This window comes from Galeopterus variegatus, unplaced genomic scaffold (genome assembly GCF_000696425.1).
Source record: "Galeopterus variegatus unplaced genomic scaffold, G_variegatus-3.0.2 Scaffold1051, whole genome shotgun sequence".
Taxonomy (NCBI): domain Eukaryota; kingdom Metazoa; phylum Chordata; class Mammalia; order Dermoptera; family Cynocephalidae; genus Galeopterus; species Galeopterus variegatus.
Window position 1 is genome coordinate 274,114 of NW_007727162.1, and position 26,212 is coordinate 300,325.

Genomic DNA, 26,212 nt, shown 5'->3' on the forward strand with positions numbered 1-26,212 from the left:
GGGATCCGAACCCTCGGACGGGAGCGCCGCCGCGCTTCCCAAGCGGCGCACTATCCAGTGCGCCACCGGGCCGGCCCTTTCTGTAGTATTTTTTGTTGTTAGGTTGCCCAGATAGAAAGTGAATAACCTCAGTCACAATGACAAACTGACATCCTCTATGATTCTTGAATCCTTCCTGGGGAAATAAACTGGGCCTCCATAGTGCCAGCATGGTCACCCTTCTCCTAAGTAAAAAGGAGCACAATTGAAGAGAAACAACCAGCCCTGAGGGGAAACCATGCAGGCCTGTCTGCCTGTCTTCTTGTAAAGTAAGTGCAATTAGAAAACCAAGAATTTGCTCAGGTACAGATGCAGCATCAGAAGGGATAAGGCAACCTCACCAAAATCCATCCTCCAAAATGGGTGTACTGAAACAGAGAAATTCATTGGGATGTACTGGAAAAGAGAACCTGCATCACTTCTACCATGACTATTTCTCCTTATACAGCTGATGCTTGCATCTTTTAGTGTGAACAGGTAGCAGGAAATGGGGGAGAGAAGGGAGAACATGGGAGCACGTGCAGAGGTGAATGGTCATCTCAGTCAAGCTAGCCAGGCATCTTGGCCCCCATTAAGGGACTTTATGCAAACTAGGTAGAGGAAGAGTAAATGAGGTTGTTTCGAAATGGGTTGATCCCAACATGGTGGCAGAGATGTATTGCTCACTATAGAAGTGCCCTGGTGGGAAAACTTGCAGACAAACGGGTGGGTGGTGGGGGGAGAGCAACTAGATTCCTAAGATTCTACAGCACCTGACGAATAAGTGACAAGAACTTTTACTGCATATAAAAGTCATTTTACCTCCACTTAGCAAGGAGCCCTTTTTCCCCTCAGTTTTATCATGAAGTGCATTGTTATTGCAATATATTTTCAGGTTCTTTACTGCTAGGTGTTGTTGTATTTGAGCCAAACTCATTCCAATTTAACTGACCTTTGACAGAAAGATGTTATTTCTCAATGGAAAGTGGGGCAGAGCATGAATACTTGGTCCACATCGCTAAATCGAGATGCACAGGAATCAAAGTGACGGCACATAATGAATCCATTTGCCATTTTAGGAGACAGTTGTGACACATGAAATCCAATCTACCAGAACCTCTTAGAACCAGGCCAGTAGGTGACAAAGCCCTGGGAGACCATGAGCTTTGGAAATCCTTCCCTATACTCAACTACCAACAGATTACATCTTTATCATGTTAGTGACCTAAATGAAATGAAGGAAGATTGACATTAATCCTTAAAAGCAATAGAAAAAGTAATTTACTAAAACCATTTAAGGTGTCTTTCAGGGTTGGGCTTTTCCTCATAAACTATATGACATTCTGACAGTCCTGAGAAAATACCTATGCAAGCTATTATAGCCCGTTAATGAGTTTTTCTCACCTTTTAAAAATATCTTTCTATAAATATCAAGCCCAGAAATTAAACTTTTGCAATCTGGATTTAACCTTCCACATTTTTTTTTTCTTCTCCATATCTCATGCTGTGAATAAGAAAATTCAGTAGAAACAGCATTGATTGCATGTGCTGATGAGCTATGTTTCCTAAGAAAGTTTGTCCTTTCATACACTCATACACAAAAAATACCTCTGAATATTCAGTGGTCATACTAGTTTTGGTTTGTTAATGAGCACTTTAGAGCCTCTGATGCCTTGTGGTTTTCACCATCTCTATAATGGCATCAAGTAAAGGTCACTGCTCAACACTTTTTTCATGGATTATCCTTGGTCAGGGAGTTGAATTCCAGCGGGAAAAAAGTTGATGTACTATTCCCTGCATCTGAAACAATACAAGTTAAAAGCTTAGAACAAAACAAGTAGGTCTGAAGCTACTGAAAAAAAAAAACTGATCATCATGTATTGTTATCTCAGGATGGATGCAGGGGTTGTCCTTGGTGAATCCAGACTCAAGTCCTAGCCAACTTGAAAGAGAACTGAGGAGACGAACCAATTCTAACCCCATTGCCCTACTTTTAAATGTGCCTAAAGCAACTTCTACTTTTTAAAATTTCTTTTGTTCAAGTTCTCAACTATAGGATTATGTCAGTTTCAAATATTTGAGCAACAAAAATAATAATGACTGCAGTGAAACAGAACCCACTATGCTAGAAACATGAATTCTTAATGATACTAAAAAAAGGGGGGATCTATCCTTAGGATATGTTAGGCAACTAACTTAGTATTTTGAAAATTGGTAAATAAGGGGAAAGAATAAAACATTTATCCTGCCTTGCCTGTGCAAACTGTTTCCTTAGGGAAACCAGAGAGGAGGGAATATTTTTCTTTGTAGTAGAATGCCTGCCAATAAATAAAGAAAGAGCAAATGAATTAGAACATCACTAAATGAAATAATAGGTCTAGACAATGATCATTAATGGCAGTAAAATCCATGAGATGAGGGGCTTTATAACAGATGGACTAACAATACTGAACCCCACCGACCCATGTTATCACAAAAAAAAGACACAGGATGTCTCCTGATGGAAGGAAAAAATGACACGCAGGAGGACTTCCAGGCAAAGAAAAAACACAACTTGAATCTCATTGTGTCTCAAGATTTAACTGCCAAATTACAGGAAACAGTGGTGCAGAGGAGAGGAGCACTTAAGAGTCTCCAATTCTTGATATCTACAAAATCCATAACGTGGAAAACTCTGCAGGACAAAGAATCTGATTTCCTCAACAAATCAATTGCAGGGGGAAAAAGAAAAAAGAGAGGGAGCTTTATTTATTTATTGTTTTGTTCCTAACTTTTTTTTTATTGGTTAAGAATATTCATGAGATACAACGCTGATTGTCAACTTGCCCCCCCCCCCACCATGCCCAGGATGTGAAGGCCAGATCCATCCGTACTGGCAGCATGCCCATTACTACAAACTGCAATTGTACCCCGTGTCCCCCACCCAACTATCCTCATCCTCCCTCCCCCTTCCCCTTTCCCCCCCACTCCACTTTGCTCCCAAGGCATGTGCTCCCAGACTCAATATGGGGTGATAATGATGGACGGGCTTTGGGTTGGAAACCACCTGGGAGAACACGTTGATCAAGAAATCAGAAATCACCCTGAATGCAGCCCAGAGACAATTGGTTTGGCCTGCAGATTTCTCAGAAGGAGGAGTCGCTTAGGAGACTGGGGCCTGTTGGAGGGGCTGGGTTCATCCTTAGGGCTTATTCTAGCCAACAATCCTCAATATGGTGATGGCAGTATTTTAAAAGGCTCCACCGCCTGGGAATGAAAACATCCGAGAAACTCCACAGAACATGGAGAGCCAAGCACCTGGAAATAGAACATCTGTAAACGAGTATCTCTATTTTAATGCCAGCCTGCTCTCTTCTGTCTCGCACACACGGAACTAGATTTGGCTGCTTTCGTTCTCTCCTTGTTAATTCTCTCTTTCCCAGACACACACAGATGCTTTCTCTCCATCCTCCTCCCCTCTCACCTCTTTTCTGGCTTGCCAGACTTGCTTCTCCAGTTCCTCAGGTATCATTTTACCTCTAAGGGACACAGATTTGAGACTTTCAGTTATGTTTAGAAGTTAACAGACAATGGTCCTGCTTTTTAAACAGAATGAATTTTTCCCTCCACCCACCAGGCTTCCAATCCTGTCCCTATTACCTTCCATCTGTTTCCACAAAGCAAATGTTCTCAGTACCAATCCCAAGAAAGGAGGCTGCCTTCTTCATGGAGTAATGACACTGAATTAAAAGGATCAAGAAGGAAGGGAGACACATGAATACATAGCACAGAAAAAGTATTGCTTATTATCTACATAAGTCACAGGTGAACATAATCTTTGGAGTATTATTGCATTAAAAAAAAAACCAAGAAGGAAGGGAGACACATGAATACATAGCACAGAAAAAGTATTGCTTATTATCTACATAGGCATAAGTCACAGGTGAACATAATCTTTGGAGTATTATTGCATTAAAAAAAAAAAAGAAAAATCTTTGGAGTATTATTGCATTAAAAAAAAAACCAGTAATTTACCTGCACTCCTTAGTATAGTGGTTGAGAATATTGACTTTGTAGTCAAGGAAACCAGGATTTAACAACAAGTTCTCCCAGTTACAGCTAAGGAACCTTGAATGAGTAATGTATACTCTCCAAGCTTCAATTTGTTTATTTATAAAGAGGTCATGTCAATAATACCATCTGATTGTTATAAAATGAAATGGGTTAATATATACAAAGAGCTTAGTATAAAGCCTGGCACATGGAACAGACTTGGTCATTGGAGGCTGCTGTTTTCCATAATGTTGAAAAAAGAAAAGTTTCTCTTGATGCTACTAACAAGACTCAGTATTAATGAAAACTTGGCATCTAGTCCACTGCTGACTCATGACTCTGTAAGGAGAGAACAAGACTCTGCTTCAAGATTGCAATCACAGACTACAGAAGAATTTAATTATTTCCAAGAGCAAACAATGGGTTATAAATGCTGATCAGACACGTGACCAATCTTGAATAATATTGAATGCAAGGCTGAAATTAGACACATAGGAATGTGGATAAAATCATAAGAACAAAAGTAATAATGATTTATAGACAAACTACTTTACTCAGGTATGGCATGACTAAGGCTAATAGATGGTCTTTAAATTAGGTTTGGTATATTTCTTATTGGCAAATAGTATATGTTTCAGATTGTTGTGTCCTTTTCCCCCACTAGACAAAGCCTATAAAATAACTAGCATTCAAACACTGGAGATGTCATTCTTTATACATTAGTGAGGACAGGTGGTCAATTAATTCTTTCTCATGCCACAAAAATGAAGGTGCTAAAGGACATTATTGCACCAAAAAAATCTTAGTAATCTAATTTGTAGGTATGAATACATTAAAAAGAGTAGTCATGCCTTCACACTTAACTTGATATATTCCCTCAAATGTGGTAATTTTTTCCTTCTTTTGTCAAGAGAGTTTTATTGGGAGCTCTTTTTTTAACTCTGTAAAAATAAATGCAGAAGTAACACCATCAAGAAAAATGAAACCATTCTAAATAATTAATTTCCAAATACCAAATAGGACACGTCCAAAATGTCTGTAGGATGCATTTATTTCAGGTTGTTACAAGAACATATGCATATTGAAGAGTAGTAACATACATGGAAATGTAATTAATTCTCTACTTGCAACATCAGCCTATGCTGGTCAGAGGTAATGTGCCTGCCATAGCTAAAGCGACATAGCTAAGGTGAATTATTTCTCACCAGAGATTCAGGCTCTGGCAACCAAACAGCTATTGATTTCATACTGATAAATGCTAGCCTACTCAACTGATATCTGACTATAAGGAAAATCACAGTGCTCTACCCATGAAAAATAGCAAAATATCTCCAACCAATAAATTTGCTGAATAAAAAACTTGTAATCAGAATATGAATAGCTTCAGTGGAGCTATCTTTAAGTACCTCGGGGCAAAGTACAGCCCAATGTCAATCTCAAATGGATAGGGACAGATAAAAAGGTCTGCAAAGTGAAGTCTAAACATCTGAAAGCATCAGAGAAGGAAAAGAGCCCTGGAAGGGGGAAAAAGAGAGTGATGCTTCAGACACGCTGAGCAGTTTGAAGGAAAGGAAAACCTAGAGGCTGAAGTTCAGAAGTAACATCTTCATTTAGAAACAAACGGTGGCTGTTCCCATCCCTGGCAAAAGATAAGTCAATCCTTCTAAGACCCAGCCTCCCTGTACGTTTCATAAATCTACGGAAGATGCAAAAATCTCAGCGGGTGTTCATTTCTATAAAGATAAAACAGCTAGTGCCTACATGAAAGACAACATTGAGCAGAAGTTTTACTTTCTGGTTCCAGCAAAGATTTTTTTCTATGACCTTGGGTTTCTCAATGAACTCAATGTACACTGTGCCCTGGACACTTGGACTCCTTTAGTACTGACTCATTTGATACTCAGATTAGCTGATGGGGAGAGCAGGGTTTATAAATGCTACATTTTGGGGGAATGAGGAAAAGAAACGTCCAGGGAATTTCTCCAAGAACCCACAGCTGGTTTAATTCCTTTTTTCTTTTTTTTTTTGGCTTTTGTCTTTTTCCGTGTCCGGCAACGGATCGCAACCCTCAGTGTTGCCCCCAAACCGGACCGGGAACCGGCAACGGGATTGCAACCCTCGGCGTTGCTCCCATGCCTCGCTCAGCCAGTGAGCGGGAACCGGTCTGTACGTGGGATCCGAACCCTCGGGCGGGAGCGCCGCCGCGCTTCCCAAGCGGCGCACTACCCAGTGCGCCACCGGGCCAGCCCCATAATTCCTAAAGAGACCAGAACCAGAATCCAGATGGACTGGCTTCAGCCTCGTGCTCTGCAGGACATCCTCGGAGAAGCTGCTTGCCCATTGAGAAGGCCTGCAATAACATCCCAGCCCAACTCAGTCTCACCTAAAGAGCAGGACGAAGTGAATGAGGCATCTAGAATGCAAAACATAAGGAGGCACAAGCCTGAGATGTGCACCCTGGACATCTCACTTTTCTCCCCTTCACCCCAGCCCTGCTAGAGAGGAATAGGCCGACTGATCACTGGCCTGGTGCGTAATAGTTTCTTTTTTACCTTCGCTTTTTAGTGGCTGACAATGATCACTACTTTCTGCTGATTTCAAAAGTGATTTGAATTATCCAAGAAATTTACAAACGTGGGATTTCTATACATCCAAGGAATTCATATCTAAGTGCTAATCAAGCCATAGGTTTATTACTTTTATTACTCTTCTCCAAAAGTCCCCTTCTCTTTGATTCCCATTTAGCACTAGAGAGGCTATCTTGGATATATTGACAGTACAGGGGTCTCTGTCTTGATCTGCAGTTCTCCATCAACAGTTGATTTATAATCAAAACCTGAAGTATGCAAAAATGCCTTCAGTATGTGTGCATATATTCTGCATTTGATGGCACAAGATAGAGATAGAGATAATCTGGGGCAGCATAAAAACTGGAAAAGACCACCTAATAAAGTACTACAGGAAATACCACTGGAAAATAACCACGGACCAAACACCTAAAAGGAAATAAGGGAGGAGTAGCAAAAAGACTAACATAGGGTTTAAGAGTATTTAGTAAACACAGTCTTCTTTAATTTTTTTTTAACTAAAATGACGGATTGATTTGTTGCAATAAGTAGTGAAAGTCGTCACTAAAATATAAATTAAAATAATGCAAATGCTAGGACTTGAGTCTCCTTGGCAGAGCAGGGAAAGGAATGAGCTACAAAGTGGAGTCTGGATGGATGGCATGAAAATATATTTCAAGACTATGGTGTGCTCAAGATGATGGAATTTTTCTGAAGAACTCACATCTAGTTCTTGGTTTCTCTGGTTCCTGGCCAGAAAACTGAAAACTTCTGCTGGCATGTTAGCCAAGGCATACATTTTGCCTTTTTTTTGGAAATTGAAAAAAAAAAAAAAAAAAAAACCTAGTTTTGGGCTTCACATCTATATGAGGTTTCCATTGTTTCCACTCCCAATTCACCAGCCACACTTGTGTTACTGATCTTTCCCAGGTATAATCTTTATTCTAGGCTTCCATATAATTTCTATCTCCTTTCTAGGAGAATTTTTCTGGCAATTATTCCAGAAAGGAATTCCAGCAAGCTTTAAACCAAATGACAAATGAAAAGGCAAAAGCAAAAGCACTGAGCTGACAGCAGGGGCCGTATCTAACTAGTCTTCCCAGAACTTGAAAATATCAATCCACACACAGAAGGGACTTTGCATTTCCAATCCACTGAAGTCCCTCAGACGGAAACAGCCAGGGCTGAAACCCAGAGGGGGAAACTCTGTTCCATAATAATCCCAAATAATCAAGTATTTTTTTCCAGCTCTCCACATTACAAACATCCTTCTCTTGCTACAGAAAGAACGTCTTCCCCGGGTGGCTGAGTTAAGAATCTCAGACTCGGTGGTTCCTCCCAGATGCGCCCCACCACTCAGCTCTTGCTGTGTACTCAGCGCTGAACTAACCAGAGCAAAGGTCAGGCAGGGAGGGAAGAAAGTATGGGAGGTGGCCAGGGTTTCTCTCACTGCAGATGGCTTTGGGCACAATTCGTTCTTTTGCAATAATAAAGTAATTTTTGCTCTTTGAAGAAAATAACACATAGAGAAAAGCACAGCTGGAAATAACAGAGAACTTGTGGATTTTGTTCACCTCATGTTTTTGACAGAAGACCTAATATTCCCGTGCAAGGTAAAAAAGCTAAACTCTTCCTGCCAGGGACCTGGGAAGGAAGCAGTGGCAGAATGGACAGAGACACCCACTAGAATCACACAAAAGTAGAAAAGGGAAAAAAAAATCTCTTCCAGATAAGAGAGCATTTAAGCTGTGTCATCAACTTCTATCTTATTATAGCCAGATCATTGTCCTCTTACTAATAATAATAGCTAGTGCCTTTGACTATTATGTGCCCAATGCTACTTAACATGCAATAACTCATTTAATTTTTGCAACAACTCAGTAATCAGTGACTATGAGGTTGCTGGGTTGCTTGAATGGCCTTAATTATTCTATTCTTTGTATCCAAACCCTTTGCCAGGTGACTTTACTTCAAATCCCCTTAAGTGGTGAAGTTTATTTTCCCACATCTTAGATCTGGGTCCACAGATGTGACTTACTTTGCCAGGAAAATGAGGCAGAAGTAACAATGTGCCAGTTCTGAGGCTAGGACTCAAGAGGCCTGGCGTGTTTCCATGCACTTTTTCACCTGCTCCATTGCCACAAGAACATACCTAGGCTAGCCTGCTGGAGGATGGGAGACACATGGAACAGAGAAAAGTCACTAGAGTCATCCCAGCTGAGCCACTCCTAGCTCAGCCATCGGCCAGCCAACCCCCAGGCATGTAAGGGAGCCAAGAGCAGCAGAACGGCCCAGCTACCCTAAGACTTATAACCAATAATATATGGTTATAGTTCTAGGATACTGGATGTTGAGATAATTTTGTTAGATACAAGAGCTAACTGATACATTCACTTTTACAAATTAGAAAACTGAGACATAGAGAAGTTAATCAAATTATCCAAACTCACTCAAAGAGTAAATGATGGACACAGGAACTGAGTCCAGGCAGCCTACCTCAAAGCCAATGCATGCATCCACAATCTGACCTCTAACTTCAGTGGAGAGTAAAATAAGAGATAAGAAACTGTGGCAATGTCCAATTGAGAGAGAGAGAGAGAGAGAGAGAGAGAGAGAGTGTGTGTGTGTGTGTGTGTGTGTGTGTGTGATGTTCACTGTTACTGAATATCTTCCCTTCCCCTGAAAAGAGAGATAAAAGTCCCTTATATTAGCCAGTCAAAGCAATCAATTTTACAAGGAAATATGAGTAGAAGATATAGCTAGGATCGGTAGTTCTAATAACTAAAAAGACATAGCTGAGATCATCTAAGTTCTAATAACTAAGACACTCAAAGAAGAGATTCACATGAAGAAAAAGGACTTTCAAATTAAATGTTTTCTTTCCTCAAAGAAAATGTTACAGACTATAAATTTTAAATAAAAGTGATGTACAAAATTGGATGGACAGGGGTTAAAATATCAAGCCCATCAAAATTTCCTTTGGAATGAAATGTTATGTTAAACTAAGGCATATTAGTCACACATACATAGGATAAAATCACATCAGCAGCCTTCAAACAAACAAGCCCTCTTAAATAATGCATTCTGAGAAAATCTGTATCTAGATATCAAAAAGAATTTTTTTTACCTCTGCAGATGCGAAAAGGATTAATCTTGGCAACCCAGAGAGCCCCTTTTCCTTAATATCAGGACAATATTTGTATCTAGCTAAATTCATTGCATACATATTGGACACTGAACCACCTGCAAAAACAAAATTAAAATGGCATATTTATAGCATGAAATTATAGTTCCCTAAGTATTGAATACAGCAGAAAACATGAATGGCTGCTCTAGTCTAATGACATATCACTGTGAAAGTCATCCGAGCTCCACCTCCCACCCTGAATATTCCACTTAAACACTCCCTAATCTCCAATTTCAAAACTTTTAATCTCAGCAAGAGAGAAATTTTGGTCTATTCTCTCAGGGTTTTTCTAAACAAAAAGTTACAATCCATGAGCTCTGGACTTAGGACTAGTACCCATGTCTCCACACTTAATATTCTTTCTGTCTGTCACCTGATCAATAAAATTGAAATGACAATACATGCTCATCTCTGTCTCCAAAAATAGATAGTAGGAAAAACAAATGTGATTCAGGAAGTTTCTCAAGTAAAACTAATTTAAAAATTTGAAGGACATTTTACAGCCCTTCCAAACTCCCAACAGCAGATAAATTTATTTGTGTTAAACATAAAAACTAAATTGTAGACATCTCACTTGTTAAGCACGTATGCCATTTATTTAGCACTTATGCAAAATATTATCACTCTGGAGAAAGGCACAAGCTAGATTGTCACCAATTAGCATTATTAATATCCAAATTTTTATAATGTTAAATCTGCAGAGTTGTTTCTCATACAGGACATGAATAAATTTTTAGACGCTTGTAGTGGAAGGGTGATGGCAATAACTAATTGTACTCACCTGGGTTAAATATTCCATCCCCTTCTTTCCAGCCAATAAATTCAATCATTTTCTTCAGAACCGCTTCTTCCACTATCAGAAACACTGGGGACACCTCATACGTATAACTAGATGGATATAAAAAACACTTCACTTCTATGACTAGAGTCAAAACATCCCTTTGGTGTCCCAAGAAATGCACATAGAGTTTTATTAAACCAAGTGGTTGCTGAAGTGTAGGTAATCTTCGGAAATTTATCCATTGGAAAAAGGGAACTACTCCATCAGTGATAGTGCTAGTCATGGTTAGATAAATGCCAGTAGCTGGGGCCATAGGGATATGCAAACTACTTCAGCAGTGTAATTTAGAGGAAAACTTCAATTCCACGAGGAGAGATAAAGGCCGTACATCTGGATTCTTCGTATGCACCATGAGCAGAGGCCATTTCACTCTCTGGATGCTTTAGATACTGTGTTGGATACTGATGCTGGTTAAAAAACACTGTTGCTATGGTAACTAGATATTAGGGTACCACTACGAGTATGCTAACAGTCGGCTCTAGCTATTCTACATGTAGGCTACCAGTCCTGAACTAGGGCTTCCTCCCTCACACTGCCTGTGTTTGTACAAACAGGAAGCATCTTGTGGGACATCTCTTATTATGTAATGACTTCACTGCAAAGCAAGACTCGGATTTTCTTTCAGTGAAGAATTTGTTGCCCCAGACAGGAATGCTATCATCAGAGAGCATTGCTATGTTAGCCCCTGTAGGGATTGCCTCAGTTACAGGGAGCCACCTCCCACAAGGTCACATCCCTTCCTGCATTGGTCCACACTTGATGACTGGTGCAGGTGGAGGTATAAATCCCTGGCCATCTGGACTCTACTCCAGACCACTCTGAAGGGCCATTCTGACTCCAGAGAGCTCCATGGGGTCAGCTGAGATTGTCATTGGGCCTGTATGGCAGCTTGACTCCTATCTCTACCCATTTCTGCATCCTCCTCTCCCTCGCCCCTCATAACCCATGTTGATCCCAAGGGGACTCCTTAATAAGCAGACTGCTCACTAAACTCCATCAGGAGCAGCTTCCCAAGGAACCCAGCTGGCAACAGTTACCGTGTCTTGTTTTGTAATGTTTGAGTCTCTCTCTCCAGATAACATGAGGGTGCCTAAGTATCTATAATCTCCTCAATTAGGTGATTACATTAAATTGTATCTGAATAAATGTGTACTCTAAATAAACGAAGCAGATGCATTTAGATTTATAGTCACAGAATTTAATGCAATTATTTTAACATCTGGAAGGGAAAGCTTTGGGACAGAGACAGAAAAATTGAATATCTATTATGTACCACCAGCCTATGGGCCAAGCACACTACAGATATTATGTCATTTTCAAATAAGATAGGTTCTGTTTTCAGCCATGCTATGAACCTAGTTTATACACACCAAAAATATAGGGAAAAAGGATAAAAGGGGTCTTCAAAAAGTTTATGGAAAAAATCATATTATCTTTTAATTTTATTTTTCCACAGACTTTCTGAAGTACTCTTGTATATGTTATGTGTACCTAAAATACAAAATTCATTCACCTTTCTGTAAGGAAAAAAAGTTGATATTAAACCTGTCTTTGAAAACTAGCTCAATTATAATCCTGGGAAGAGGCCTGGAGGGGGAGGAGAGGGCAATAAAAAATGCACTCATGGGTTGGCCACATTTTGAGTGATGGTTCAGCCTGGCAAGAATTTAATACTTCAAAAACTTCTAAATATTTCAGAAAAAATATTTAGGACAAGGAGTTAGAAAACGTAGGATATACAAGGAAAGATTCATAGATTTGTGTAATTTTATTGTCTCACCTGACTTATTTACAACCTTTTATTCTACCCATTGTAACCTGCTACCTACTCTTGCTCCCCAAAAACATCTCTAACTAAGGTCACACGTGACATCCAGGTTGCTCATCCACTGGACATTTTTCAGTCTTCGTTTTAGTTAACTACTCAACAGCACGTGGCACTAGACACACTCCCCTCCACGGCTTCCATGCCTGGCCCCTTAATTTTCTCCTTCTTCTCTCTCTTCACTGTAGGCTGATCCTCCTCCTCCAAACCATTAAATGCCGGAAGTCCCCAAGTCCCCATCCTAAGCCCTCTTCTCTCCTCAGTATATATTCATCCACCAGACAGTAGTTCTCCATCCTGGCTACTCGTTAAAATCATTTGTTGAGCTTTGTAAATATATCAATGCATGACACACCCACAGAAGCTCAGATTTAATTGGTCTGGGTGGGAACGCAGGCATCTATATATATTTTTATTATTATTATTTATTTTTTCTTTTAATGAGCAGTCAGGGTTGAAAATCACTGACTTAAGAAATGTCATCCATGCCCACAATTTCAATTATCATCACTTCACTGATAACACCTAAATTTATACCTTTCATATAGATATCAAAGTTCCAGGCCCATATATATCTCAGCTTAGTGAATATACAGTCTTGGATATCTCGAAGTCACTACAAACTCAAATGCCCACAGTTGAAAATTGAATTCTTAATCTTGCCTCTTTCACCATATACTTGAAAACAGGTCCCCTCACCCACTGCTTCTTATCTCAAAGAATGACACGACTATGAACCCAGCTATGAAAGCCTGAAACATCATCCCAAACCCTTCCTCTTGTCTTCATTTCCAAGATCCAACATATTATCCAGTCCTTTCTGATCAATCTTTTAAACATTTTTTCCCTCTCTCTATTCCTACCACTTTCGTCTAAGTTCAAACTACTGTTATCTCTCACCTGACTAAGGAACTGGCCTCCTAATTGGTCCCCTCCAATATACTCTTTAGATTTCCAGTGATCTTTTCATTACGCATATGTCACTGAATGATTTAGAAACCTTTCATGGCTATTCATTATACTTAAAATAAGTCATAAGCATGGTCCACTGGGCCTTGCATGTCTGACTCTATCCATCTCTCCAGTTTTATCCTCCACTACACTCCGTGTAGCTCTCTCAGCTACACCCACACCAACCTTTCAGTTCACAGAGTATGTCATATTGTCTCTTGCCACAGGACCTTTGTACATGCTGTGCCCTGTACTTGGAACATGTCTCTCCCCTTTTCACCTAATTAACTCTTACCCATCCTCCAGTTCTTAGCTGTCACTGTTTCAGAGAAGACTTTCCTGAGCTCCCAACTAGGAAAAATTACACCTCTCCTTCATATAAGAATAAGAATTTTACATTAATTTGTATGGATCATTTTGATTAGCGTCTCTCTTTCTCTCACCAGATTTTATGTTCTACAAGGGCAGAATCAAGATCTGTTTTTATTCAGAGTCTCTCCAACATTTAGCACAGATATGCCTTTTCTTGAAGAAATGAATGAAAAGCTGCTTAATCAATTTCCTCATCTGCTTGGTGGAGATAATAACACATGCCATACCCACCTCACAGTGCCTCTATACAAATCAAACAGCTCTTTGAATACTACTAAGTGTCATAAAACTATTCCATTATTTATGATGGCACTACGCAAATGAAATCATTACACGGAAATTTATAAAAGAAAATTTCATCTACTTAAAAAACATTTCTAATCCATGTTGCATGTGAAATTCCAGTAGCATGGCACTTACACGCTTGGGTTTAATGCTTCTGTCATAAATCGGGCCACTAAGGAGTAATAATCAAGTCCAGCATACAACTGGTTGAAAAATCTTGGGTGATCTGTAAATGTAAAACAGAATATTCACCTACACAGCAATAAATAAGGAAGAAAGAAAGAAAAAAGACACTATCGATACAGCAATAACATTCATAAACCTCTCAGACAATGGAGGCAGCCAGACACAAAAGAGTATTTACAGCATGATTCCACTTACATGACATTTAAAATCAGCAAAGCTATTGATGGCGACAGAAGTTAGAATTCCAGGTACTTTGGGGAAGGAATCATTGGCTGGGAAGGGGCTTATGGGAGCGTCTGGAGTGCTAGAAATGGTGTATATCTCAATCTGGGTGATGATTCTCTATGTACAGGTATATAAAAATTCATCGAGCTGAGCACTTAAGATTTGTGCATTTTATTGAATATAAATTATACCTCGATTTTTTTTAAAAAACACTCAAAATATCATGCACAAGGAAAAAAATGCTGAAGACCCATCTTATAGCTTTTTCTACTGAACAATAATGTTTGTGAGTAAAACTTGCGTACACTTTTAAGAGCTTTGATTTACAAGCTTCTCTTTTCTACAACCAAGACCCAAACCAGAGCCCACAGAAAATGAATTATTTGAACACCGTATGTCCAAGTCTCATAGCCAACTGCCTTTATCTCTGAAAATATCAATATTAATATCCCTCACTTCTAATGCATTCTGCTCACCAACAGGGTTCACCTCAGGCTACAGGCAGCGAGTGGCCTTTTTATTTTCAAATTGGACCAGTCGACTGGCATTATGTAGACAATTATGTAGACGGAGTCAGATGTGACTCATGCGGCTTATATACACGTTCTGATTCAACGTACTTCAAATGCAGTCGCCTTGAAGACTCAAACAACTTCTAATTCCAACTTTCTATTTTTTCCTTTCTTATAAAAGGTCTCATAAAGGTTCTTGGCTTTACATAGGGTGAATATTCACAGCGAACACCAGGCTAACTGGCTTGACATTCTCAATCATAGGAGGCCCAGCAAGACAAAGAACAAAGAGGCAGGAGGTCTATTTCTAAATTTGAGTATTCAGGAGCCATTTTAGTGGCCTCTGGTTACAACTTACAGCATTTTGTTTTATATTTTGAGATGTTTTTCCCCCCTCTTTACACTAGGGGTTTAATAAAAAACAAAAATCTCAAAAGAAAATATCTTTTCAACTAAAACATGGAAAACTCCCTCTGATCTGGCAAAGGAAACCAGACATTGCTACAAGTAATTTTAATAAGATGGGTTTTTTTAGTCCCGTGTTAATTTATGATTGATTTCCATGGTAACATTATGGAAAATATCCAGTAAACTGAAAAATCTACTGCATTAAATGTCATTCTACACTTCTGACATGCACTATAATAATAAGATAGGTATCTCTGCTTTTGAAATGCTAACTGGGTTTTTGATACATACACCAGACTCTCCCAAGGGAATACAATCCAATTATTTTTAGCACAGATTTTATTATGTTCTTTCCACTAAATTTAGTCCAGTGTCAGAATTCACAAAGCATAATGTCTGTATGGTCTTAAGCAATAGATTGACTTTATATCACACTGAGAAATGCATATTTTGAAAAGTTAAGCTCCCATTTTTAAAACGTGTTCACTGGGTGTGTAGGACATTAACAGTCAAGTTGGAATATTACTTCAACATAAGACTGACATCACGTTACTGCATTTACAAAAGATTGCAGTGGTCATTGCCTTACTGTGAAACAACCATAGCAAAAACTTATCATGCATTCATTTTTCTTATATCTTCCTAAACCTAAAGGCTTTTATTTTTTGATTCTGCCAGATTTGGTAAAATAATATGGTAATTACCAACTGTCAAGAGTTAATTAGTGTCTTCCAAATAAATCTATTCCTGTTTATATTAAAGATACCCTCTTGAGCATTTTCATCCCCCTTTTCTTCATGTTCTGGGCCATCCAGATTTAAAATCCCTTAATAAATTCATATAATCAAAATACTATTTGCCTGTTTAGACTAACATAAGAAATGATAAGTAACAGTCATAATATATGATCTTGATTAGAAATGGAGGATGGGATTTGGCAAGGAGTAGGTGATATTTACATATAAACACTAACACCATCAGTTTTCTTATCAACTTATCTCTGGCCTTGACAAGGACTCTGGATTAAAAAATAAATGGACCATGGTAAAAACATCAGAACCACTATTTTTGGATCATCCCATAAGCACTGTCATACTTAGCTTCATTAAGAGGCAAATAAATGCTTTAAGAATGTGAACTTGCCGGAGGTACAGATGGAGGAAGTAAATTAAAGTTCTTACTAGTTTTGACACTGTAGCGTATGACATCCCGGCAGAGTTCCAGCAGCCTGTGGTGTGGCTCGCCTGTGTCCCTCATCTCCAAATCGAGAAGTTGCTTCAGTTGTTCAGGAGGCTGCCATTCACACACCTGGAGATTCAGCAACAACACACAATTAACTGCGTACCCACCAGAGTCAGGTATTGAGAAGATGTTAAAAGCATGGATCCTACCCTTATGAAACTTCCAGGCAAATGGGAGAGACAGAGATTTAAATGTGCAGCCACAGTTCAGCATGAAGAAAGCTTTGAGAGTAATGCAGATGTTAGGACAGATGACAAGCTGCATCTTAGATTTGCAAGTTCAAAGGTTTCCTGGAAGAACTGATACCTAAGTTGTTAGATAAAATAAGAGTAGAGTGAACCAAGCAAAGGATAGGGGATGGCGTAATACAAAGGTGGTTCTAGATGAAAGTAACAGAAGTAACAAAGGCTGAAACATAAGGGGGCCTATGGCACATCTGAAAATTTAAGTTTGGTGTGGCTAGAACGTGGATTTTGAGGAAGGGACAGGCAATAAGCAAAGCTGGAATACTAAAATAGCTAAGTTTTCTCTCTGCTAGCACCCTTGGCCTGTACAGTCTATTATCAACCTAGCAACCAGAGTGATCCTCTTAAACCTAAGCCATGGTCTTTCCAGTAGCTCTCCATTTTCCTTGCACATAAAAGCTGAGATGGTGTTTTGGGCATGCTCTTTACCTGGTTGTGGCTGGGCTCATCTTCCCCCTGGCTCCATACCTCAGGGCCCCGGTGGGGCCCTGGGGCAGTGGCAGCAGCTTGCCTAGTTGCAGCTGGGTTCAGCTTCCCTCAGCAACATGCCTCATCCTAAGGTGGTGTTGTGTGGCAATTGGGGGGGAGGGGGCGGGGAAGGAGAAGGGAAGGGGGAGGGGAAGTAGGTGAGAAGAAGGGGAAGGAGGGGGGGAGCGTGATCGAGGACCATGCCCTTCCCATTCCGGCAGGGAAGACCAGGGAGCTTCCAGCGGCAGCTGAGTCAGTCGTAGTTAGGCTGGATGCAGAGGTTGCGGGGTGTGGCTGAAGCCCTCAGCTTCCCACTGTCTCGGCTCAGGAGGCTGGGGCACTTCCTGTGGCAGCTCAGTGGTCACTAATAGGCTGGTTGCAGAAGTTGGGGCAGCACACCTGAGGCCATTGGCCCCCCACCACCTGGCTCAGAAGCCCGGGGTGCTACCAGTTGCAGCTAAGTGGTCATCACTGGGCTGGTTGTGGATGCTGGGTGTGTGTGGCTGAAGCCCTTGGCCTCCCAACACCCCAGCTCTGGGTGCTTCCTGCGGTGGCTTGGGGGTCATCACTGGGCTGGTTGCAGATGTCAGGTGGGCATTGCTGAGGCTCTTGGCCCTCCCTCCTCCCTGGCTTTGGAGCCCAGATGGCTTCTGGTCCTTCTAGGTTTTATAGGTGTTCTTTGGTGGTGTTAGACCCTTACTAGTTGTTATCAAATTTTGTCTCTGATTTGTGGGTATTCTGTTTTATCTTTCAGTTCTGTTTTGGATTATTTGCCATTCCTACCAATTAAACTCTGCAATGGAACTAATTTGTTGTCTTTTGCTTACTTCTAAAATGGTGGAACTTCCTGTGGGGACCAGTACTTGAGCTCTGTAGTTGAGCTAAATTGCTTCCTTGCTGCTGGTTCCCTGGGGAAGGCTTTTTGTGCTGCTCAGGTTTTAATTGTTGACCTCGTATGTAATCAGATGCTTCTCCTATTACTCCGGAGTATGCTTTGTGGAGAGAGAGGACCTCTTCTTTTCTTTTTCTTTTTGGTCTCTGCTGGTGCCTCTCCATGTGTCAATGCAGTTGAGGGCGTGGCATGCCATCTGCACGGTGGCTGTGGCTGCTGCTATAGAGACTAGCTGCTTTTGTGGCAGCCACGGCAATTGCAGTGGCTATGTTGGGTTACCCATGTGAAAATGGTGTTTTGGGCATGCTCTTTACCTGGTTGTGGCTGGGCTCATCTTCCCCCTGGCTCCATACCTCAGGGCCCCGGTGGGGCCCTGGGGCAGTGGCAGCAGCTTGCCTAGTTGCAGCTGGGTTCAGCTTCCCTCAGCAACATGCCTCATCCTAAGGTGGTGTTGTGTGGCAATTGGGGGGGAGGGGGCGGGGAAGGAGAAGGGAAGGGGGAGGGGAAGTAGGTGAGAAGAAGGGGAAGGAGGGGGGGAGCGTGATCGAGGACCATGCCCTTCCCATTCCGGCAGGGAAGACCAGGGAGCTTCCAGCGGCAGCTGAGTCAGTCGTAGTTAGGCTGGATGCAGAGGTTGCGGGGTGTGGCTGAAGCCCTCAGCTTCCCACTGTCTCGGCTCAGGAGGCTGGGGCACTTCCTGTGGCAGCTCAGTGGTCACTAATAGGCTGGTTGCAGAAGTTGGGGCAGCACACCTGAGGCCATTGGCCCCCCACCACCTGGCTCAGAAGCCCGGGGTGCTACCAGTTGCAGCTAAGTGGTCATCACTGGGCTGGTTGTGGATGCTGGGTGTGTGTGGCTGAAGCCCTTGGCCTCCCAACACCCCAGCTCTGGGTGCTTCCTGCGGTGGCTTGGGGGTCATCACTGGGCTGGTTGCAGATGTCAGGTGGGCATTGCTGAGGCTCTTGGCCCTCCCTCCTCCCTGGCTTTGGAGCCCAGATGGCTTCTGGTCCTTCTAGGTTTTATAGGTGTTCTTTGGTGGTGTTAGACCCTTACTAGTTGTTATCAAATTTTGTCTCTGATTTGTGGGTATTCTGTTTTATCTTTCAGTTCTGTTTTGGATTATTTGCCATTCCTACCAATTAAACTCTGCAATGGAACTAATTTGTTGTCTTTTGCTTACTTCTAAAATGGTGGAACTTCCTGTGGGGACCAGTACTTGAGCTCTGTAGTTGAGCTAAATTGCTTTCTTGCTGCTGGTTCCCTGGGGAAGGCTTTTTGTGCTGCTCAGGTTTTAATTGTTGACCTCGTATGCACTTCTGGGTCTCGTGAGGTCTGGTGCACCCGGGTTGTGTAGAAACTAGGGTCTGGGCCTGAGTCTTTTAAGCAAACTGCACCCCCTGCATTTCTATATTCCTGACCAGTCTCCACAGAGTGGTCCGGTGCTGATTTGGGGGCAGATCAGCTGTCCTTGTTGTGCCCCAGTGTTCCCCTGGTGGGCCTGTTTCCCCCACTGCCCGTACTCTAAACACTTCCCATAGGACAGGCCATGTGCCAGTCCCTTGTGATGACTCACCAGTCTCTAAGTGGTTCCTTTTCTCTGTTGTCTGTGGCTCCTCATTCCCATGTGGGTCCACAGGAACCCTATTAGGAACCCTGGGGGCCACCAAGGCCCTCTTCTCCCCTGCAGCCTCCAAGCAATTTCATTCAAAGGGCACAGCTGTGGCTTTTGCCAGCTCCTGTTCCAAGCACTCATCAAGGCCAGACTTCAAGTGTCCAGGGCTCAAAATGGTGGGAGCAATCCTTTCTTTCTCTCATTGTGGCTTCTCCTACCTTCATGAACTCCGTAGGTCTCTCCTCCTCTTCCTCTGAGTTCTAGTGGCCCCAGCTTGGCTGTTGTTGCTTTTTAACAGTTGTAAACTGGCTGATTTATAGGAGAAAATGATGCTGGGGCTCAACTATTCTGCCATCATGACCAGAAACCTCATAGGTTTTAAATTGCATGCTGTTCTAAGTAGTGCGATGAAATCTTGTGCCATCCAGCTCCGTCCTGCCTGGGATGTGGATCATGCCTTTGTCCAGCATATCCATGCTGTCCATGCAACTCACCCATTAGTCACTTAGTAGCTGTTTCACTTATCAAATCATAGTACTTGTGTTATTTTATTTAATAATAGTCCCAAAGCACAAGAGTGTAGTGCCTAATTTATAAATTAATCTTTATCATAGTTATCTATGTACAGGAATAAACATAACTTTTTCTTCTCTTCCTTTTTCCATAGCAATTATCTCTTTACAACATACTATGTTATTCATTTATTATATACTACATAACCTTCTTGAGAGCAGAGATCTCATTCTGTTTGTTCTCGAATCCCAAGTAATTAACACAGAGTCTACCACATAATAGGTGCTCAATAAAGATATGTTGACTGAATGAATGAATGGATGGATAGATAAACAAGCTCAGACTGTGGTAGGCTTTACGTGGCATGTTACAGAGTTTACTTGGCCCAAAGGAAACCATAAAATGTTTAGTGTACAGGAATGAAAAGATCATATTTGTGTTTTGGACAAGAGTTTAGTTGCTATGTGGAGATTCCAAGTAAAACTGGAAATAGGTTACTGTAATAAACCAAGTATAAAAAGGTGGTGGTCTGGATGACAGTAGATGCTGTAGGAATGACATATATAGTTTCCAGAGATACTTAAAATGCAGAATCAATTAAACTTGGAAATCAATTAAAGGTTGAAGGTGAGAGAGAGGGATGAGCCAAGTATGATCCTGAGGTTTTTAATTTGCACAAATGGATTGATGGTGGTGATGTGGAGATAACAGAAGATTCTGGTTGGGGGTGGGGTGGGAATGATGAGTTTTGAGCATATTTAGTCTAAGCCACCTTCAGAACATCGAAAAGGGGTATAGCTGTTGGTGTGAGACTCTTGTGAAGGAGCAGGGACAGAGGTCCAGGCATATACTATGATTTCATGGCAGTGGATAGATCATAGTACACCGAGAGAACATATCAAAAAGAGAAGACGATGCAGGATCTCCCTCCTGGGCAACACCAACACTTAAGGAATGGGCACACAAACTCACCCAGGAGGTAGAGGACAAGCCAGAGAAGGAAGGAGAATCCTAGGAAAGTTTAGTGCTACCAAAACCAAGAAAAAAGAATGTTTTAAGAAGGAGAATACAGTCAGCACTGTCAAATACTTCTGAAAAGCCAAATTAAATAAAGACTGAGAAGTACTTATGGGATTTACCAACAAGGAGGTGTTCCTGGCAAGAGCAGTTTGACTTAAAGAGGTGGTTGCAGAGGCCAGATTGCAGTGAAGTGAGGATGTAGGAGGTGAAGAAATAGAGGGAGGGAGTGTAGACGATCTCAAAAAAGTTTGGCCATGGAGGGAAGGAGAGAGGCAAGGGAGTAGCCAGGGAGTGAGAGGACAGGGAGATGGGAGGTGGGGGGAAGCGGGAAGAAGCATCAAGTTGTACAAGAGCTATGAAATTAAACTCCGATGTTATAACCATGACAGGCAAATCAGAAGTGCCTGAGACGATTAAAAGAAATGACTGCCGATATGCTCAGCAACACGGAAGATTCTCAAATGCATTTTGCTGAGAGAAAATAGCAAGACTCAAAAGGCTACTTACAATATGATTCCATCTACATGGCATTCTGGAAAAGGCAAACACTGTAGGTCAGAAAACAGCACAGCAGTTTCCAGGGGCTACTGAAGGGAGGGGAGGAGTTGACTAAACAGGGGCATAGGGCAATTTGGGGGGCGATGGATTGTGGTGATAGTTACATGATGTGTCAAAATTCATAGAACTGTACAATAAAAGGGGTCAGTTTTACTGAATGTAAACTATATAACTAATTTTTTTTTAAGTGGCTGAGAAAGGATATCTACCAGAAAGAGCACTAGAAGTAATCATCTCACTGAGCATGGATGTAGTCACAGGTCACCTGTTAATGGTCCCGTTGGATCTCAGACAAAGTAGGCTGTTAGCGGTATAAAAAGTTCACCTCTCTCCCCATCCCTGACATAGCTTTCCATCCAACTTCACAGGGACAGCCTGCACATCCACTGCCCTGCAATCCACTTGTGGTTCCTTAACTAGTAACATAGGACCGTAAATCCCCTTTTTTCTTATCTCCCATAGTCCCCTATGTGAGCCCTTCTTTCCAAGGAAAAAGATCCCCAGGCTAGGTTAAATACCTCTTGTCCTTTTGCAATGCTCTTTCCATTTTTGCCTTCCTGCTTTTGTCAACACCCCTAGAAATGAGCACCCTCCCACCCCTGACTTCTCTCAGTCTAACAAAATCTGACTTAACCTTTACATTCCACATCAAACCTCAAAGCGCCCACTCCTCTATGAAATCCCAAAGACTGTGCCAATCTCATGGCATTGAACACATTCTCACTGGGACCCCTGTTCTCTTTTCTAATGAAAACTTATCCTTCCAATTAGGTTATAAATTCTGCTCAAAGCTAGGCCTTTACCTTATTTTTCTTTTTATCCTCCAGGGCTGAACATAATGCCTTGTGTGAAGCTAAGAAGCTAACACTTAGTTAATATTTAATGACTGAATAAAGGCCAATTAAAAAAAAAAAAAACTTGCCAGAGGAGCAGTGTGCTCCAAAATAAAGCAGGCCCAAAGAATTTCACAAGAACAAAGACTAGGAAAAAATGCAATTATAAATACATAATGTGGATGAATAAGAAATACCAACAGTAACATTGCCTTGAACATAAGTAAGGATTATGTCAATCTATTTTCCTATTAGTTTTTCCAAATCCAAGTCATCAAAACTTCAGAATATACATCACCACATTTAAAATCTTTTAAAAATGATATTTATTTCTGGCTAATATAATTGGAATAAAAATCTTATCTCTACATCCATTTGTTGGTAATTGAATTCCAACTTGAAAAGTGATCAGTGTGATAATGGATAACTTATCGATTTTGAGAAGCATATGAAGGATTAGTTAAGAGAACAGACTTTGAAGACAGACAGCCTGGATTTTAGGACTAGCTCTGATACACACTAGCTTATGATCTTGGACAAAATATTTGACCTCTTTGTGCCTCACTTTTTCCTTCATCTCTAAAATGGGGATAATAAATTGTACTTGCCCCTTAGGGTTTTTGTAAAGAGTAAACACACAGATACCTGTGGAGTAATTCTTAGAACAGAGCCTAGCTCATAGTAAATACTCTTAAGAGTGGATATTAGTAGTAGTAGTAGTAGTAGTAGTAGTTAGTAGTCTAATATCAATTTGAATCTGAATTTCAGCCTGAATTTGCAACCTAGAACCAATAATTGATAACCATTGGGAATCAGACTTAACAATCCAAGATTTCCAGTCTAAGCTCAGACAAGTTCTTGGGAAGGAACCTTGGAAATGTAATAGAAAAAGTTTTTACATGCTTTTCTACCTTCTGCTTGATTTTCACTAGCTACATAAAGAATATGCACAAGAAAATGGAGAGCAAACTGTGTTTTAGAGTGTGTATAAATCAGATCAACAGGTTATTTATAATGTGTGTTATTATCCAGGGCAAGAATTTCATCTCTGTGCTTCGTGGTCTTATCTGGTTAAGCTCTGGGATCTCAGCCAATCTCCCAACAAATGACTGCTGACAGAGTAAGGCATGAATCCTTCAAGGAAAGCAGACTCTTGGTGGGGGTCAGAGAGGCAGGTGGCCCAATCTTTGGTATCTGGACATCCCCTTGAGAAAAAGATGTAGAAGAAACAAAAGCTTGTGTTCCCCATTTCCCTCACATTCATCCATATAGACTTAGAAAAAAAACTATCTTTCCCATTCCTGGGATTTCTTACAGGTTTTTATTTTTACCTTCTCATTGACATCTGTAGCCTTCAAAACCACCTCTTCCATTATTAGCTTCCAGGCCTCTTCAACAAATTTTTCTCCCACTTTTGCATCTGTTGTAGGGCCATTCAGTACAACCCCATCCACAAGAACAGCACTCTTCTTACTTGGAACCATCTCTTGTTGATCAGTATCTCCTGGAAACACACAAAAAATTTGCGTTTGAGAGATAATCTCATAAGTCCACACAACAAAACACAGGGGAAAAAATGGACCACTATCCCAGCTCCAAACTGCATACCTTCTTTTAACACCTGAAGGCATCATTAGGGGCACTGAAGTTGACAATTTGTTATGGCATCTAATGGCATGATAGAGTTAAGGAAAATTTCAGGAAGCTCACAATTGATGAGTGAAGTAAATCTACCTTATTATATATTCTCCTCTGCACTGGACTGAGTTAGGCCATGGAGTGGATGACCACTTATTCAGCACAATTCCAGGTCTGATCAGGAAGGGTATCATTTGTATGCAGCAATTTCCTAATGGCTTCCATAATTAGGGAGATGGATTACAAAGCAACCACCACTAAAAGCGAGTAAAACATTCACAGGGGTTCCCACAAATGTACAAATGTTTAATGATCACCGTCAAATCCTTTCCTTGGAGACATCCCTCCACTTCACCACAGCAGGGCATGAGGTGGAGGGACAGAAGTTAGGCATTTGGAGAAAAGGATGGGGAAGAGGTCCTTCAAATTTCACCTAGAATTAATACCACCTCTATGCATATAATTATCTTCTTGAAATATAAATCATATAATAGTTATTCTTTCACAATCTGTTACATTGAGCAGACAAATCATATCACTAAAGTAGCAAGCCTCTGACTTCACTTTCTTGGGCAAATTCACTTAGCATTTCTGAGCCCTAGGATGAAGTCTGTGCATAGGGGAAGAAAACACACCTGGCCACATGCAACTTGTTTTCCTTAAGAAAATGATAATGCATTTCCAGTTTGAAATGACAAATTGAATTTTATAAAGATCCATCCTGTATTTGATGCATCTGAATTGTGGAAAGGGACTGAGAGAGATCATCTGGTCACCTTCAACAAAGTAAACATTGAAATCTTCAGAGGCAGAGAGCTACCTGCTTCCCTCTTGTAGGACTGGCAGCCATAAATATGTTTCTCCAAATGTATGTACCCTCTTCCTTAGGTGTATGTAGCTGTTAGTCAATTTCTCCATGAACTAGATTACAAAGTTTGCACAGGAGGAAAGTCTTATTCCATTCCTGCAGCATCTTGTAATAGCACCAGGGAGTGTGGAGGAGCTAAAGAAATGTAAATGCAACCCATTTTACTCACCCTTGCAAACACCTTTCAATGAACAAAAAGATATTTTTGAAACAAGTTCATATCTATTTCATGTATACACTGTCTTGTAATTTGTTAAGGATAACCTTATTTTCTCTTTTAATAAATCATTCCTAAAGAAGAAGAAATATGTGTTACTAGTATTAATTTTACATTTTAAGCCAGTGTTTAAATGATCCTCTGTATGACAGACACGGCTTTGTCTCCATAATCTCTCATCCATTCCCTGCTGAAAGATGTTACAAAAAAATGAGCAGCATGACGATTTGTGTAAACCCATCTTTAATGCCTTTAAACTTTTAAACTTGCACAGGCAGTTAAGCACAGACAGAAAGATGGCACAGAACATGTTCAGGACCATACAACTGCCAGTCAGTGACTAAAGGTTAAATGTCACCATGGAAATCTATATCTGAGAAGAAAGGTTACTGCTTTCTCAAAATAGCCCTCACAGAAATAATCATGGCAAGTTAATCCAGATATACAACCAATATCTGACACAAGCTTTGATTCGATCGCATTCTCTTCTTTCAATCAGTATCTCTTTCTTCCTTATAATGGAAGTCTTCATTTAGTTGTGGAAATTTACGGAAACAATTTCTTAAAGTATTTTTTAGCACTGCATCTCACACAGTGCCTTATCTTTAAAATCCACCTTAAATATGCTGAAGATCTATTTTAAAAATGCTCTAAATGTATGTATTTGAAACGTTTCTACTATTACTAAGGGCTCTGA

General features: G+C 40.8%; 1 protein-coding gene across 1 annotated transcript in view; it reads right to left on the reverse strand.

Moving 5' to 3' along the window:
- Positions 1-24,300, reverse strand: part of GADL1 (glutamate decarboxylase-like 1) — a 143,234-nt gene extending 118,934 nt beyond the window's left edge. Inside the window, exons 1-7 of the mRNA XM_008574453.1 lie at positions 24,124-24,300; positions 16,591-16,717; positions 14,214-14,304; positions 10,586-10,692; positions 9,745-9,860; positions 3,658-3,737; positions 3,482-3,536 (exon numbers count right to left, since the gene is read on the reverse strand). Of these exons, the coding sequence (XP_008572675.1) occupies positions 3,482-3,536; positions 3,658-3,737; positions 9,745-9,860; positions 10,586-10,692; positions 14,214-14,304; positions 16,591-16,717; positions 24,124-24,276 (729 nt within the window). The 5' untranslated portion in view covers positions 24,277-24,300. The remainder of the gene's footprint in view (positions 1-3,481; positions 3,537-3,657; positions 3,738-9,744; positions 9,861-10,585; positions 10,693-14,213; positions 14,305-16,590; positions 16,718-24,123) is intronic.
- Between the last annotated feature and the right edge of the window lie 1,912 nt (positions 24,301-26,212).